General features: G+C 37.7%; 2 protein-coding genes across 7 annotated transcripts in view; both read left to right on the top strand.

Moving 5' to 3' along the window:
* EFCAB3 (EF-hand calcium binding domain 3) overlaps nucleotides 1-17,627 on the top strand; it is a 140,891-nt gene that overhangs the window by 20,304 nt on the left and 102,960 nt on the right. The gene's annotated exons all lie outside the window — the stretch shown is intronic.
* LOC112652933 (uncharacterized) overlaps nucleotides 1-17,627 on the top strand; it is a 73,147-nt gene that overhangs the window by 52,493 nt on the left and 3,027 nt on the right. For 3 of the 6 annotated variants that reach the window (XM_035721230.2, XM_035721228.2, XM_035721227.2), the window contains exons 14-16: nucleotides 3,776-3,829; nucleotides 4,562-4,666; nucleotides 6,078-6,109. In XM_035721230.2, the coding sequence (XP_035577123.1) occupies nucleotides 3,776-3,817 (42 nt within the window). In that variant the 3' untranslated portion in view covers nucleotides 3,818-3,829; nucleotides 4,562-4,666; nucleotides 6,078-6,109. Of the gene's footprint in view, nucleotides 1-3,775; nucleotides 3,830-4,561; nucleotides 4,667-6,077; nucleotides 6,183-13,467; nucleotides 13,522-13,993; nucleotides 14,099-17,348; nucleotides 17,474-17,627 lie in introns of those variants that run through there. The other 3 variants (XM_035721235.2, XM_035721231.2, XM_035721232.2) reach the window with 3 other exon arrangements.

The raw sequence follows: 17,627 nt of genomic DNA, 5'->3' as shown, positions 1-17,627 counted from the left end.
GGGAGCCCAAAACGGGACTTGATCCTGGGATTCCAGGACTGTGCCCTGGGCCAAAGGCAGGTGCTAAACCGCTGAGCCACCCAGGGATCCCTCATTCATGATTTTATTAATTTGAGTCTTCTCTCTCTTCTTTTTAATAAGGCTGACTAATGGTTTATCTTATTAATTCTTTCAAAGAACCAACTCCTGGTTTTGTTGATCTGTTCCACAGTTCTTCTGGTCTCGATTTCGTTGAGTTCTGCTTGAATCTTTATTAACTCTCTTCTTCTCCTGGGTGTAGGATCTATTTGCTGTTTTTTCTCTAGCTCCTTTAGGTGTAAGGTTAGCTTTTGTATTTGAGTTCTTTCCAGTTTTTGGGTGGATGCTTGTATTGTGATGTATTTCCCCCTCAGGACTGCTTTTGCTGTATCCCAAAGATTTTGAATGGTTGTATCTTCATTCTCATTTGTTTCCATGAATCTTTTTAATTCTTCCTTGATTTCCTGGTTGACCCTTTCATCTTTTAGCAAGATAGTCCTTAACCTCCACGTGTTTGAGGTCCTTCCAAACTTCTTGTTGTGATTTAGTTCTAATTTCAAGGCATTATGGTCTGAGAATATGCAGGGGACGATCCCAATCGTTTGGTATCAGTTCAGACCTGATTTGTGACCCAGTATGTAGTCTAGTCTGGAGAAAGTTCCATGTGCACTTGAGAGGAATGTGTATTCAGTTGAGTTTGGATGTAAAGTTCTGTAGATATCTGTGAAATCCATCTGGTCCAATGTATCATTTAAAGCTCTCGTTTCTTTGGAGATGTTGTGTTTAGAAGACCTATCAGGTGTAGAAAGTGCTAGATTAAAGTCACCAAGTATAAGTGTATTATTATCTAAGTATGTCTTAATTTTGGTTATTAATTGATTGATATATTTGGCAGGTCCCACATTCGGGGCATATATATTGATGATTGTTAAGTCCTCTTGTTGGATAGATCCTTTAAGTATGAGATTGTGTCCCTCTTCATCTCTTACTACAGTCTTTGGGATAAACTTTAATTTATCTGATATGAGGATGGTTACCCCTGCTTTCTTTTGAGGACCATTTGAATGGAAAATGGTTCTCCAACCTTTTATTTTCAGGCTGTAGGTGTCCTTCTGTCTAAAATGAGTCTCTTGTAGACAGCAAATAGATGGGTCTTGCTTTTTCATCCAGTCTGACACCCTGCACCTTTTGATGGGGTCATTAAGCCCATTCACGTTCAGAGTTACTATTGAAAGATATGAGTTTAGTGTCATCATAATATCTATTCAGTCCCTGTTTTTGTGGATTGTTCCATTGGACTTCTTCTTAATGGGGAATTTTAAGAGTCCCCCTTAGAATTTCTTGCAGAGCTGGTTTGGAGGTCACATACTCTTTTAGTTCCTGCCTGTCTTGGAAGCTCTTTATCTCTCCTTCCATTCTGAATGAGAGCCTTGCTGGATAAAGTATTCTCGGTTGCATTTTTTTCTCATTTAGGACCCTGAATATATCTTGTCAGCCCTTTCTGGCCTGCCAGGTCTCTGTGGAGAGGTCTGTTGTTACCCTAATACTCCTCCCCATAAAAGTCAGGGATTTCTTGTCTCTTGCTGCTTTAAGGATCTTCTCTTTATCTTTGGAATTTGCAAGCTTAACTATTAGATGTTGAGGTGTTGAACGGTTTTTATTGATTTTAGGGGGGGGGATCTCTCTATTTCCTGGATCTGAATGCCTGTTTCCCTTCCCAGATTAGGAAAGTTTTCAGCTAGGATTTGTTCAAATACATATTCTGGCCCTCTGGCCCTTTCGGCGCCCTCAGGAACCCCAATTAAATGTAGGTTTTTCTTCCTCAGGCTGTCACTTATTTCCCTTAATCTGTCCTCATGATCTTTTAATTGTTTGTTTCTTTTCTCCTCAGTTTCCCTCTTTGCCATCAACTTGTCTTCTATGTCACTCACTCGTTCTTCCACCTCGTTAACCCTCGTCGTTAGGACCTCTAGTGTGGATTGCATCTCATTCAATTGATTTTTAATTTCTGCCTGATTAGATCTAAATTCTGCAGTCATGAAGTCTGTTGAGTCCTTTATGCTTTTTTCTAGAGCCACCAGTAGCTGTATAATAGTGCTTCTGAATTGGCTTTCTGACATTGAATTGTAATTAGATTTTGTAACTCTGTGGGAGAGAGGACTGTTTCTGATTCTTTCTTTTGAGGTGAGGTTTTCCTTCTACTCATTTTGCTCAGAGCAGAGTGGCCAAAAACAAGTTGTATTGGGAAAAGGAGAAAAAGAGAGAAGAGGAAGAAGGAAAGAAAAAGAGAAAAAAAAGAAAAAAGAAAAAGAGAAAAAAAAAGAAAAAAGGGGAGGGGGAAGCACAGAAATCAAAAAGAAAAAAAAACAAAAACAAAAAACAAGGGGGAGTATCCTCTGATTCTGTATACTGTTAGTCCCTTGACTTCCCCTGGAACTTTCCAGTGCTGCTTGGTTAATAATTTGTTTTTCCCCCGTTTGTCTAGCTGGTCTTCTGGGGGGAGGGGCCTGTTGTGCTGATTTTCAGGTGTTAGCACTTGGAGGAGCTGCTCTGCCCCCTGCCTGGTACAGGGCTCAGTGAGTGATGTTTATCCTGTTTATCCTGTGAGGCCACTGTGAGGTTCAGTGGGGGTTGTTTACCCTGTGAGGCCCCAGGAGGAACAGCAACAGTGGCAGCGGCCAGCTCTGGAGCCCTGGATTCAGCTCCCGCAGTCACTACAGAGCTCTCAGCCTGCAGGGCCTGGATGCTCCGGGGGGCAGGGCCACTGATCCGCTCAGCTTGGGGCAGGAGTGTCCTTGCTGTCCTGTGCCCTACTGGCCTCTGCCTGTCCTGGGGGAGGCCGGATCCTGGGCTGTGTCCCCGGTGCCCTGTGCTCCCGGGCCTGCGCTGGTGGATTGGTGCTCCCGGCAGGGCAGCTTCCTGAGCCACTCCGAGCTGCTCCCAGGCCGCAGGGCGCACACTGCAGCCCTTTAGGGAGCTCAGCCACGGGGTGTGGTGCTCTCCCTGGGGCGCAGGTGTCTGTTAGTATCCCAGGGAGCCTGAGGGCATCCCACCCCCCCGGGGTCCTGCTCTAACTCTCTGTGAGCACCTTTCCGCCCGTGAAGCTCCTGCTTCTCCCTGTTGGTGCTTTCCTGTCCTGGGGACACTCGTCCCAGCCTTAGCCCGGCTCCTCGCGGGGCCCCTCCCCCTTGGATGCCTTTTGTTTCTTTATTTCTTTTTTCCCCGTCTTCCTACCTTGATAGAAGCGCGAACTCTTCTCACTGTAGCATTCCAGCTGTTCTCTCTTTAAATCTCAGGCTGAATTCGTAGATTTTCAGGATGATTTTAAGGTTATCTAGGTAATTTGGTGGGGACAGGTGACTTGGGGACCCTACTCTTCCACCATCTTGCCCCGCCTCCCTTCCCTTTATTCTTAAAGCCAAAAAAGAGAAGGATGTGTGAATAAGAAATTAGATAAATTTGTAAAGCCAATCATGGGACATTATGTCTTTAAGAAATAGTCTAGGGGCACCTAGGTTAAACATCCAACTCTTGGTTTTGGCCAGAGTCCTGGAATAGAGCCCAGTGTAGTTGGGTTCTGTGCTCAGCGGGGAGTCTGCTTCCCCTCTGCATCTCCCACTGCCCCTACCCCACACTCATGCTCTCTCTCTCTCTCTCTAAAATAAATACATAAATGTTTAAAAAATAATAATCTGTACTCTTGTTATGAATTGCTGTTTTACTTTCTCTGTTACATCAATTATGACTTTTCTTATAGCTGATGGAAAGGTATATCACAGTCGATTGCTACATGGCTTAAAGACTTTCCAAGGTGAGTGATAAGCATTATAAGAAGTCAAGTGAAAATGAGATCTTTAAGTTTTGTGCTTCTTTTTGGAAATCCCTTTAATTGCTTAATGATAACAATAGCTAATTTCTCTTGATTATAATGCCAGGCACTATCCTAAATACATCTAGCAACTCATTTAATTATCACAAAACTCCTAAGAGATCATGTGCTTATATTAGCACCATTTTACAGATGGAAGATATTAACTCACTTGCGTAAGGTCACACAGTTTGAACTTGGGAAGAGGATTTAAACCCATATTTGAGCCTATTCTGTTAAATATAACAATTAGGCTATTAACCTTTTTCATTCTCCTTTATGACTTATAACTCAAGCTCAAGTAATCACTAAGTTTGTAGAAATAACTTACTGTTATAAGAGCAGGCTACAAACTCAGGAACCAGAATTATAGCTATTGTTTCTGACATATTCCTTTATGAATAATAAATGAAGAATGAGTAATAGGCCTCATTTCTTTTATTTGCTTTAGAAGTCTACAACAAGTTTTAGCAAAGTGTATTGTAACATGTAAAGGACATGTTCTTTTCTTCACATTCCCCAGCCCTATCCCTTGACCCCTTAGTTTTATGTTTTCCTTGAACATCTGCATTGAACTTTGCTTTCCTCTTTCCCATTGGGGTTTGATGCATAGACTTATCTAGAATTTTTAATTTTAGACATAGTTTCACATTTTAATTTTACCTCTTTATTAAGGTGGGAAAATTTTAGATAATAAAATAGAATTCCTTCTGGAAAATTTGAACTATGATCTTGAAGAGAAAGAAATCCAAGATCTACACAATCATCTGAAAATTGACAGTGAGTATTTCATTTAACCACTTACCACTTCCTGTCAGAAAAAAATCTTTGAAATATTCTCATGAAATCTGAGTATTCTTATTCAATTCCACTGAGAAAGTTAGAAGTACTTATAGAGTTTTTATCCTCGATGGTGAGAAATATGACTTCTGATTATTATTCTCAATATTGTCAGAGGACCAACATGGCACTGGTAGATTTAAATTTAGCTAGGAATATCAAAAGAGCTCTTAGAGGAAAATAACAGAAGTTATTGAAATAGATGTCAGAAAAGATCAGAGATTGACAAAACCAAGTGAGGAAGTAGGATTGTTTAGTATGTAATGTACAAATAGAGGCTATCATATTCTCATTTAACAAATACGAATGTCAGGTTGGGTTGAAGTAGAGGCTCAGTGATATCTGACTTTAGACTAATAATGTGGCCCCAAAGAAATAGCTTTTAAGTGAAAAGGATCAAGTGGAAAAGAATTACCATACCAAACAATCATGTTAGCATGTTAAAACAACTTCTTTAGGGATCCCTGGGTGGCGCAGCGGTTTGGCGCCTGCCTTTGGCCCAGGGCGCGATCCTGGAGATCCGGGATCGAGTCCCACGTCGGGCTCCCGGTGCATGGAGCCTGCTTCTCCCTCTGCCTGTGTCTCTGCCTCTCTCTCTCACTGTGCCTATCATGAATAAATAAATTTAAAAAAATAATAATAAATAATTTAAAAAAAAACAACTTCTTTAGAATTCTATAAGGTGGTTGGACATTAAAAAATTTTTTTAAAGAACATATTTCCTCTATGTAAGGAATGACAACTTAGAAATTTTCATAGAAAAAAAGGGACCCTATTCCCAATAATAGTACATGTTTTGTTTAAATACGATTTATGATTTGCATTTTAGAGAATGGAAATATTTCACTGACCTCCTTTATGAGTACAGCAAAGTTATTTTCTGGTGAGTGAGAAGTAATGATGAAAAGATATAAAATTTTAAAAAAACAGAAAAGATATAAAATTAAGATCCTTTGTTGTATATACATACCATTTTTTAATTGCATATCCCAATATTCCAAAACTATACACAAGCCTTATTTTACCAATATGCTGATGGCATGTTTGTTTTTAAGAATGTAGATGGACTTTTTATTACCTGTGGTTTTAGAAGTATCATTTTTTAAGAAGTATATTTTATTATAGGCTGGTTGGCTTGTCCCTGTTTTTTTAGAGCAGTAATAAAAGCATTCTTTTGATGAGGCTTAAAGGAAACATGTTATCTCTTAACCCCTTCTTGTGATAGTTAGATAGGCTTCATTGTCTCCTTGTTCTTCTGCAGTTACATCTCTAGCAAGTTGAAATACTGCTCTTTTATTATAACTATCTTAAAGTAGATATGAAAATGTACATATTTCCCATCTTTTTAAAGGTGGTAAAATTAATGCCAGTGACACACAACTCTATCTGGAAAATGTAGGAATTGAACTAACAAGGAAAGAAAGCCTGGATCTACTGAACATACTGCCACTGGATGGTAAGCATTTCAGGCACTGCATTTAGATTTCAGAGAATATTGGCCTTGTGAGTTATTATATAAAATTCTGGAAGTGTAACTATTTAAAGTCCCATTAAAAATTTTTAAAAGGAATGACATCACCAACATGGCACAAGTTGTTTCTCCTCTTTAATCCCCCTTTTTAATCAATGAGTTGTACACCCACACACAAACAAGAGTACCTGTGTGAGTGTTTTGGAAACTGGCACCTTGCCGCAAGGGACCCAGGAGGAGTCTCACTCCTCACTCACCAATCCAATTGGTAAGAGACAGACAACCACCCAACAAGGCTGCAGAACCAACAGTCAGCAAAACTGCCTACACCTCTCTCATTGCTGTCAGGCAAAGATCAGGTGAGTGCTGATCCAGGCATGAGACCTTTCAGAAATCCAGCCTTCCTGAAGGGAGACTCCAGCACACCATCAGAGAAAAAGAAAGAGAAAAGAAAAATATGAGTTTGGCCACAGTGGAGGCAGTAATTATCTCAAGGAGAGATATATTGGCCACCATGACCTCTCCCACAAGGGAAAGGAAAGCAGTGAGTGAGTGCCTGGCTACCCACCCCAGCACATCAGGACCAGCTGGAAAACCCTATTTCTCTCCACCAGCATCCGGAGCATTAAGGTGGTTGCTCTCTGACTGGGAAAGAGGCAGAGAGACAAATTTCAACTGGCTTTAAAGAGATTGTGCTCAGCAGGAAGTCGACCCATGGGCCTTTGGGAGTACCACTCCTTGGGATCTCCCTGTAGTTGTCTAGCATCTCCAATGGCCAAGTGCTAAACCCACACCTCCCCCATTCTGCTGCTAGGTCACAAGTGCAACCTCTAGAGTGAGCTACAGTAGTAAGCACGCTCAGCAAACAAGCTATCAGGAGTCACAAGGAAGAAACCATAAACTTAAGCTATATCGCCACCTAGTGGAAAACAAAAGTTTTCAGTAGCCAACCTGGTGAATTCTAAGAACCAGAAAAAAATACAAAGGCTTAAAATTTGGCCTCAAAGGCACTCTGACAGTATAAGGTAACATCTCACTGTGGTTCTGATTTGCATTTCCCTGAGATATTACCTTATACCTGTCAGAATGGCTAGAATCAAAAAGACAAGAAATAACAAGTGTTGACAAGGACATGCAGAAAATGGAACCCTCATGCACTATTGGTGGGAATGTAAATGATGCAGCCATGGTGGAAAACATATGGAAGTTCCTCAAAAAGTTCAAAGGAGAAATACCATATGATCCAGTAATTCCACCACTGGATATTTACCCAAAGAAATACAAACACTAATTTGAAAAGATATGTGTACCCCTGTTTATCGCAGCATTATTTACAATAACCCAGATATAGAAACAGCCCAAGTGTCCATCAATAGATGAATGAATAAAGATGTGATATATATATATATATATATATATATATATATATATATATATACACATACACAATGGAATATTACTCAGCTATTAAAAATGAGATCTTTCTAAAAAAAAAAATGAGATCTTTCCATTTGTTTGGGGGTTTTTTATTTTTATTTATTTATCCATGAGAGACACAGAGAGAGGCAGAGACACAGGCAGAGGGAGAAGCAGGCTCCATGCAGGGAGCCCGACGTGGGACTCAATCCTGGGTCTCCAGGATCACACCCTGGGCTGAAGGTGGTGCTAAACCACTGAGCCACCCAGGCTACCCAGATCTTTGCATTTGTAATAACATGGATGGACCTAGAGGGTATTATGCTAAGTGAAAAAAGTCAGACAGAGAAAGAAATACCATTTGATTTCACTCATATGTGAATCCAAAAAGAAAATATTAAACAAATAAACAAAAAGCAGAATCAGACCTATAAATACAGAGAACAAACATGGTTGCCAGAGGTGGGGAAAGTGGGAGATGGGCAAACTGGATGAGGAGAAGATAACTGGAGATGCAGGCATCCTGTTATGAAATGAACTGTAACTGGAGATACAGGCATCCAGTTATGAAGTGAATGAGTCATAAGTACAGCACAGAGAATTTAGTCAGTGGTATTATAATAGTGTTGCATGGTGACAGATGGTAGCTACACTGTAGTGTGTATCATAAAGTATTGAATCACTATGTTATATACCAGAAACTAATGTAACATGTATCAACTATGCTCAAATTAAAAAATAAAAATAAGATAAATATTGGGAAAGTTAAAATTAAATTTAGCTACAAAATGAACAAGAAGAGTGAAGGAAGCATACCTTCACAAAGACAAAGGAAAAATTCATAATAACAGCACCATAGAATATAACACTCCATCTGAAAGCACTAGGCAAAAAGTTAAGTTACCTACTTAACTTCAAATGCAATAGAAGCGAGGCATCTGGGTGGCTTAGTGAGTTAAGCAGCCAGTTCTGGATTTCAGCTCAGGTCATGATGTCAGAGTCCTGGGACTGAGGCCCACAAGGGGCTCTGTACTCAGTAGAGAGTATGCCAGAGAATTCTTTCTCCTTCTTCTTCTGCCCCTTCCCCTGCTCTCTCTCTCTCTCTCTGAAATAAATAGATAAACCTTTATAAAAAAATGCAAAAGCAGCAACACATAACTACAAGGAATATTTAAAATCAAAGAAATATGACATCACCAAAAGAAAATTATAATTCTCCAACTGAGCTCAAAGGCATGCATATTAAGATCTAATGGATAAAGAATTCAAAATAATTGTTTTGAAGAAACTCAGTGAGCTACAAGAAAACTCAGAAAGAAAATTCAGGGACACCTGGATGGCTCAGCAGTTGAGCGCCTGCCTTCAGCCCGGGGCGTGGTCCTGGAGTCCCAGGTTCTAGTCCCACGTCAGGCTCCCTGCCTGGATCCTGCTTCTCCCTCTGCCTGTGTCTCTGCCTCTCTCTCTGTGTGTCTCTCATGAATAAATAAATAAAATTTAAAAAAAAAAGAAAGAAAATTCAATGCCATCAGGAATAAAATGTATGAACAAAATGAGTTCTTTACCAAAGAAATTGAAATTATGAAAAAGAACCAAACAGTAATTCTGGAGCTGAAAAATTAAGTGAGTGAGATGAAGAATGCAATTGAATGCATCAGTAGCAGGGCATACAAGATGCAAGAAAGAATACATGATCTAGAGAATAGAAATTTTGAAATAATATAGAAGAAAAGAAAGAAATTTTAAAAGCAGAGAAAGCCTATTTGAGCTACAGAATTCTAATCAAAAGACAAACATTAGAATAATCAGTCTCCAGAAGGAGAAAAAAAAGGGAAAATGGGACAGAGAATTTATTTAATAGCTGAGGGTACTTAGGTAACTTAAATGTCACACTCTTGATTTGGGCTCTGGTCATGATCTCAGTCGTGAGATCAAGCCCTGAATCGGGTTCTGCCTGGAGTCTGCTTAAGATTCTCTTCCTCCTGGGGATCCTTGGGTGGCTCAGCGGTTGAGCACCTGCCTTTGGCCCCAGGCATGATCCTGGAGACCTGGGATCGAGTCCCATGTCAGGCTCCCTGCATGGAGCCTGCTTCTCCCTCTGCCTGTGTCTCTGCCTCTCTCTCTCTCTCTCTCTTTCTTTTTCTCATAAATAAATAAATAAAATCTTTAAAAAAAATTTCTCTTCCTCCTCTCCTGCTGCCCCTCCCCCCAACTTGCACTGTTCTTGCTAAATAAATAAATAAATATTTTAAATCTTTAAAAAGAAAGGAAGGAAGGAAGAGCTGAGAACTTCCCAAACCTGGAGAAAGAGCTCGATGTAAAAGTCCACAAAGCTAATAGATCACCCTATTATCTCAATGGAAAAAGAGTTTCTCCAAGACATCTTATTTTGAAACTGTCAAAAATCAATAATATTAACTAGACTTAACTGTGATCACTTTACAATATATACAAATATAAAATTATTATGTTGTAAACCTGAAACTACTATGTTATATGTCAATTATATCTCAATTTTAAAAATTAATGCTAAAAAATCCTAAAGAAAAGAGGAAAAAGCAAATGTAACCTAGAAAGGAACCCCTACTATATACTATCAACAAATTTCTCAGCAGAAACTCTGCAGAGTTTAATCACAGATTCAAAGCATTGAAAGATAAAACTTGCCAGCCAAGAATACTTTTCCAGCAAAGTTATCCTTTACATATGAAAGAGGAATACAGGCTTTCCCAGACAAACAAAAGCTGAGGGAGTTCACCAATAATAGACCTGTCTTGCAAGAAATACTTAAAGGAGTTATTAAGCTTAAATGAAAAGACGCTAACCAGTGACATGAAAACATACAAAGGTATACAACATATTGGTAAAGGTGGAAAATATGTTAGACTTAGAAAACTTTAATTCTACAATAGGATGGTATGTTAATCACTCAACTATAGCATAAAGGTTAAAAGAAAAGTAGTAAAAATAACTAGAGCTACTATAAATTGTTAACAAATATGCATATTAAAAATAGGTAAATTGTGGCATCAGTGATGTGAAAGGGAGAAGTATAATGGTGAAGCCTTTGTAGGTGATTGAAGTAAGTTGCTATAAGCCTAGAGTGAACTATTTTATCTATAAGATATTTTCTGTAAACCTGTGGTGTCGTAACAAAGCAAAAATCTAAATTAAACTTAGATTAATTTAAAAGATAAAAAGAAGGGAATCAGAGGACAGCACCACCGAAACTTACCAATTTACAAAGGTAGGCAGAAACAGAGGTGAAAAGAAACAATGAATAAGCCAGAAAGCAATGAATAAGATGGCATTAGTAAGTCCTTGCATACCAATAATTACTCTAAATGTGAATGGATTGAAATCACCAATCAAAAGTAATTGGATGTTTAAAAACAAGATCCAACTATATGCTGCCTATAAGAGACTCACTTCAGCTTTAAGGAAACACATAGACTCAAAGTGAAGAGATGGAAAAAGGCATTTCATGTGAGTGGAAACCAAAAGAAAGTGGGGATAGCTATGATTTTATCAGACAAACTAGATTTTAAACCAAAAATGGTAACAAGAGACAAAGTCATTATATAATGATAAGGTGGTAAAATCATTAAGATTATATAATAATCATAAATATATACAAGCTCACCATCAGAGTATCCAAATATATTAAGTAAATACTAACAGATCGAAGGGAGAAATAGACAATACAATAATAGTAGGGAACTTCAATGCCCTGCTTTCAATAGTGAAATAAGTTCATTATCCAAAGACAATGGTATGAAACTAGAAATCAACATGAGGAAAATTGGAAAATCTACAAATATGTGGAAACTAAACAACATACTCTTGGTGAACCAATGGGTCAAAGAAATCAAAGGGAAATCAAAGAATACCTTGAAACAAATGAAAATGGAAATACAGCATACCAAAACCTATGGGATGCCTTAAAAGCAGTTCTGTTGGAGAAGTTTAAAGTGATGAATAGGGCAGGCCCCACTGGCTCAGCAGCTTAGCGACACCTTCAGCCCAGGGCCTGATCCTGGAGACCTGGGATTGAGTCCTGTGTCAGGCTCCCTGCATGGAGCCTGCTTCTCCCTCTGCCTGTGTCTCTGCCTCTGTGAGTGTGTGTATGTCTCTCATGAATAAATAAATAAATAAAAGCTTTCCCAAAAAAAGTATTTAAAAAAATTTTTTTAAATAAAATAATAAATAAATATGTCAGGAAATTAGATCACAAATAAGCTATCTTAGTTTATCTCTAAAGAAACTAGAAAAAAAGAATAATTAAGCTTGAATTTAGCAGAAGGAAGAAATAACAAAAATCAGAGTGCAAAGAGTGGAAGTTTGACTCCTTTGCCAGCCTATATGCCTTTTATTTCTTTTTGTTGACTGATTGCTGAGACTAGGACTACCAGTACTATGTTGAACAACAGTGAAGAGAGTGGACATCCCTATCATGTTCCTGACCTTAGGGGGAAAGTTCTGTTTTTCCCCATTGAGGATGATATTCGCTGTGGGTCTTTCACATATGGCCTTTATGATGTTGAAAAATGTTCCTTCTATCCCTACTTTCTTTAGGGTTTTTATCAAGAAAGGATGCTGTATTTTGTCAAATGCTTTTTCTGCATCTATTGAGAGGATCATATAGTTCTTATCCTTTCTTTTGTTAATGCAGCATATCACATTGATTCATTTGTGGATGTTGAACCACCTCTGCAGCCCAGGAGTAAATCCCACTTGGTCATGGTGAATAATCCTTTTAACGTACTGTTGGATCCAATTAGCTAGTATCTTGAGAATTTTTGCATTCATGTTCAAAAAGGGATATTGGTCTATTATCCTCCTTTTTAGTGGGGTGTTTGGTTTTGGGATCAGGGTAATGCTGGCCTCATAGAATGAGTTTGGAAGTTTGCAGAAGAATGAAACTGGACCACTTTCTTACACCATACACAAAAATAAACTCAAAGTGAGACAGTAATCCATCAAAATCCTAAAGGAGAACAAAGGCAACAATCTCTTTGACCTAACCCACAGCAGCTTCCTACTAGACGTCTCCAGAGGCTAGGGAAACAAAAGCAAAAATGAACTATTGGGACTTCATCAAGATTAAATGCTTCTCCCTAGCAAATGAAACAATAAACAAAAATAAAAGCCAACCTATGGAATCAGAGAAGATATTTGCAAATAATATATCAGATAAAGGGCTAGTATCCAAAATCTATAAAGAACTTATCAAACTTGGGGATCCCTGGGTGGCTCAGCAGTTTAGCACCCTGCCTTTGGCCCAGGGCGTGGTCCTGGAGTCCCGGGATGGAGTCCCCCATCAGGCTCCCTGCATGGGGCCTGCTTCTCACCCTGCCTCTCTCTCTCTCTCTCTCTCTCTGTCATGAATAAATAAATAAAATCTTTTTTAAAAATTAAGAGAAAAGTAAATGTAGAAAGAGCCACTTCTGGCATAAAATATTCTGTCCTTACCATTTAAGTCTTAATTTGAGAGTAGTGTTCTCTCTGGAATATTCCTGTTATGGATAAACATTTTCAAATGTTGGATCCAGCATCTACAGCAAGTCTAAAGCTAAAGATATGGAAAAGGTGATAAAACAGTTGTAGAAAGGAAAGAAGGACACTTTAGAAAAAGAAAAAAGAAAAGAAAAGAAAAAATCTGTTTCAATGTGTTGGAGTTCCACCAATAGTATATCTGATGCCAGAGAATGGATAGTTACCCTGAGAATCTTAGTCATTCCTTTGCTTCCTTCTTTGGATTATAACATAATAACTTATAAAATCTACAAATATCTAAATATTACTATCTTTCTCAATTTCCACTTCTTGGTAAACTAAATTAAACATTATGTTACAGATCATATAAAGGGGTATAAAAATAGATTGATGGATGGAGTGAAGACATACAGAGGTGAGTGAGAAGCATGCTGGGAAAGAGAAAACATCTTCATTTCAGCTTTTGCATTTACTATTCTCAAATCTTATTTCTCAATTATTAGATTAGCTAGCATTCTCAGTTGTATACAATCATATTTGGGAAAATTGCCTATGCTATTTTGTCATTGTAGCAAATTTGAAGTCTTATTTATTGGTAAATTGTGTATTGGTTGTCTCTTTGGCTATAACTCATCTGTCTTGCCTGGTTTTCTCTTTCTTCTGGGTAAACTCACCCTAGAAACTGCTGTGGTTGTGTTTTCTGGAAAATTGATAGGGAGAACTTTTCCACTCCTAATCCTTAACTAATATTTTGATCATTCCAAGAGCTTTATGGTGACATTGCTTTTTACTTCCTGTTTCTGTTGGTCAATTTATATGACCAAACATTTTTTCCCTCTTTGGCATAAATACAAATTTATTTTATTCTTATGTCTTTCTTTCTTAAGGAGTAAAGGTTAATGTCAATAAACTAGATGATGCTCTTGAAAACATGGGATTCTCACTTGAAGAGGAAGAAATGGAGGAATTATGCAGTCACCTGTCAATTGATGGTGAGCATTTCAAGTACACAGTGAAAGGAAATTTTTATTTTTTTGTGGAAACCTCTCAAACATATTAATTTCATGGGAAAAGCCAGAAGTTTATATAGATCCAATGCTAAAGAGTGGAGATATATTGTCTCAATATTGATCTTAGATAAAACATCAGTAATTGCTCATGTTGCTGCTTACAGAGTTCATATGCCAGAGAATATTAAAATGAGATGACAGTCAGTGCTGGGATCAAGTAAATATTAAAAAATAAAACAGAAAATTATATTTGAGGGGTGGAAGAGAAATTTATAAAGGAATTCAGAAGGCAACAAAAAGAAATGGGGTAGAAGAGTGCTGGAAACTATTAAATGCTATTTGTACTGTTGCAAAATATATATAACATATATCTAACAATTGCATTAAATAAACTCATAGGTATCAAATTTTAAATTACACAGATATTACCCACTTCCTCAAGACTATGATCAAGTAGCCCATGAATCTTAATTTTAAATAAGCAATCCCCCCTACAGTTAACTTGCTGAAATAGCTAACCTTTATGATATAAAGAAAAATATATATTAGTAAATTTATGTGAGATTAGTACTTTTTGGCATGATTATTAGCAACATCATCTGATCAAAGCACTCTATAAAACTCTTAGTGTCTTGAACATCTTAACATCGTTAGCTTCTTGAAATAATTCTGTAGACTGATTAGTAGTTTGATAAGCATCTTAGAAGTGTTGGTTTACCTAAGCTTACCTAATATGATCTGATGAATGCTTGAAATCAAGACTTTCTGCTTGTCAAAAAAGTAATCTCCTATTTTTTTTCAATTCTAACCCTTTTTCACAACTCTGTCTGTAATATATGAGCCAAGTAAGATTATATAAAACTCCTATTGGAATTGGAATATGGCCCCAGCTGAATATCTCAAAATAAATATTATTGCTTCTGTTCAGTAAAGGTACCAAGTACTGAGTTTTAAATATATAACCAAAGAAACAAAGATACAGTAATAAACCAAAGAGATCCAAGGAACAGAGAGACAGTAAAAGCACTTTAAACAAATTTCTGCTCTAATGCAATGCTCTATTGTTTAATCTGAAGTCATTCATAACCCACTGGTTGCTTTGACATTAGCAATTGCTGCCACAGAAGCAGAGACTTTGTATTATTTGCTTTGTATTGCCAGCACTGAAAATAGGGCCTGGCATATAAGTAGGCATCCAGCAAATAGTTGATGAGTTAAAAATGAAAAAAATCAGCCTACATCTAGGTGTTGACTGAGATCCTCCATTTGGGATACTGACAAGAATTGGCACACCCTCAACTGCTGTAGCTGCTGAAAACAAAGAAGGCAGCTTAGATAATCACAAAGGTTTGAGACAATAAGGAGCTCAGACTAAGCTGAACAATAAGGTTTATCTCCTACATGAGACCACTCTGTTAAGACATTGATTGATGAATGGATAAAGAAGATGTGGTATACATATACATGTATGTATATATATATATGTCATAAGTCAGACTTATGACAGAGCTCAGGGACATATACAGATCACAGAGTTATAAAGCAGGGTTGATCCTGACAGTCCTTTGCACAGTGATCTTCAGATCTTAAAAGAAAAATAAGGCATAGACTATATTTTGCTTAACTTCTCTTTTAAGGAGAATGGAGAACTGTGATATTCATATAAAAGGGAATAGAGCTATGTGCAGAAAGGGAGAAATCTGGGATGAAGGCCGTACTGCTTTGGAGACCATGATGAAGAGCCTGGGATCTTAACCTTTGTACAGTAAAGAGTTAGTAGAGGTTTTTAAGTTAAAAAATAGAACCTTACACCTGAGGGATCCCTGAGTGGCTCAGCAGTTGAACTTCTGTCTTTAGCTCAAGTTGTGACCCCCAGGTGCTGGGATCGAGTCCTGCATTGGGCTCCCTGAATGGAGCCTGCTTCTCCCTCTGCCGGTGTCTCTGCCTCTCTCTGTCTCTCTATCTTGAATAAACAAATAAAATTTTTTTATGTATCTTAAAATATATATAATATATGTGTGTGTGTATATATACACATACACACATGTAAGTAATGGAATATTACTCATCCATAAAAAGAATTAAATCTTGTCATTTGCAACAATATAAATGGAGCTAGAGAGTATAATAAGTGAAATAAGTCAGATAAAAACAATGCCATATGATTTCACTCATTTATGGGATTTAAGAAACAAAACAGTGAAGGGAGAAAAATTAGAAGGAGAGAGAGAGAGAGAAATTAAGAAATAGACTCTTAAGAGAACAAACTGATGATTACTAGAGGGAAGGGGAGTGAGGGGATGGGTCAAATAGGTAATGAGGATTAAGGAGTGTACTTGTTGTGATGAGCATAGGATGATGTATGAAAGTATGGAATCACTAAATTCTACACCTGAAACTAATATTACACTTTATTTTAACTAACTGGAATTCAAATGAAAGCCTAAAAATCTTTTTAAGAATAAAAGAGGTAGCTCTTTTATATAACGTACAGAAACCAGTAAAAAGAGTCAAGAAAAATGAAGATGCAAAGGAATATCTTCCAAACAAAAGGACAAGATAAAACTCCAGAAACAGACCTAATGAAATGGAGATAAGTGATTTACCTGATAGAGAGTTCAAAACAACAATCATAAAAAAATGATGTTCATTGAGGTCAAGAAAACAAGTCATGAACAAAGTGAGGATTTCAACAAAAAGATAGAAAACATAAGAAAGTACCAAACAGAAATCCCAGAGCTGAAGAATAAAATAACTGAAATGAAAAATTCAGTAGAGGGATTAGGCATCAGACTAGATACAGTGGAAGCAAGAATCAGCAAACTCAAATACAGAGCCATGGAATTTATCCAAACAGAGGAGCAAAAAGAGAAAGAGTGAAAAAGAGTGAAGATAGCTCATAAGATTAATGGGCTACCAGAAAGTGAACCAATGTTAACACTGTAGGAGTCCCAGAAAGAAAAGAAAGAGAGAAAGGGACAGAAAGCTTATTCAAAGAAGTAATGCCTGGAAACTTACTTAACCTGAGGAAAGAAACAGACATGAAGATACAGGAAGCTCAGATAGTGTCAAATAAGAGGAAACAAAGTTAGCCACACTAAGATACATTATAATTAAATTGTTAAAAGCTACAGGCAAAAAGGAAGTCTTAAATGTAGAAAGAAAAAAACGTGTTATATACAAGAAAATCCCCATAAGACTATCAACAGATTTTTCAGTAGAAACTTTGCAGACCAGAAGAGGAGTGGCATTATATATCCAAAGTATGAGAAGAAAAAGCTGCCAACCAAGGATACTCGGTGAAGTGGTCCTTCAGAATTGAAAGAGAGAGTTTTCCAGGATCACCTGGGTGGCTCAGTTAAGTTCCTGATTCTTGATTTCTGCTCAGGTCATGATCTCAGGGTTGTGAGATCAAGCCCTGTGTCAGGCTCCACACTCAGTGTGGACTCTGTTCCTCTCCCTCTGCTCCTCCGCTGCTTTCTCTCTCTCTCTCTCTCTCTCTCTCTCTCTC

The sequence above is a fragment of the Canis lupus genome, chromosome 9 (assembly GCF_003254725.2).
Source record: "Canis lupus dingo isolate Sandy chromosome 9, ASM325472v2, whole genome shotgun sequence".
NCBI lineage: Eukaryota > Metazoa > Chordata > Mammalia > Carnivora > Canidae > Canis > Canis lupus.
Note: the sequence above shows the minus strand (reverse complement) of the source record. Positions and strands in the feature narration are given on the sequence as shown.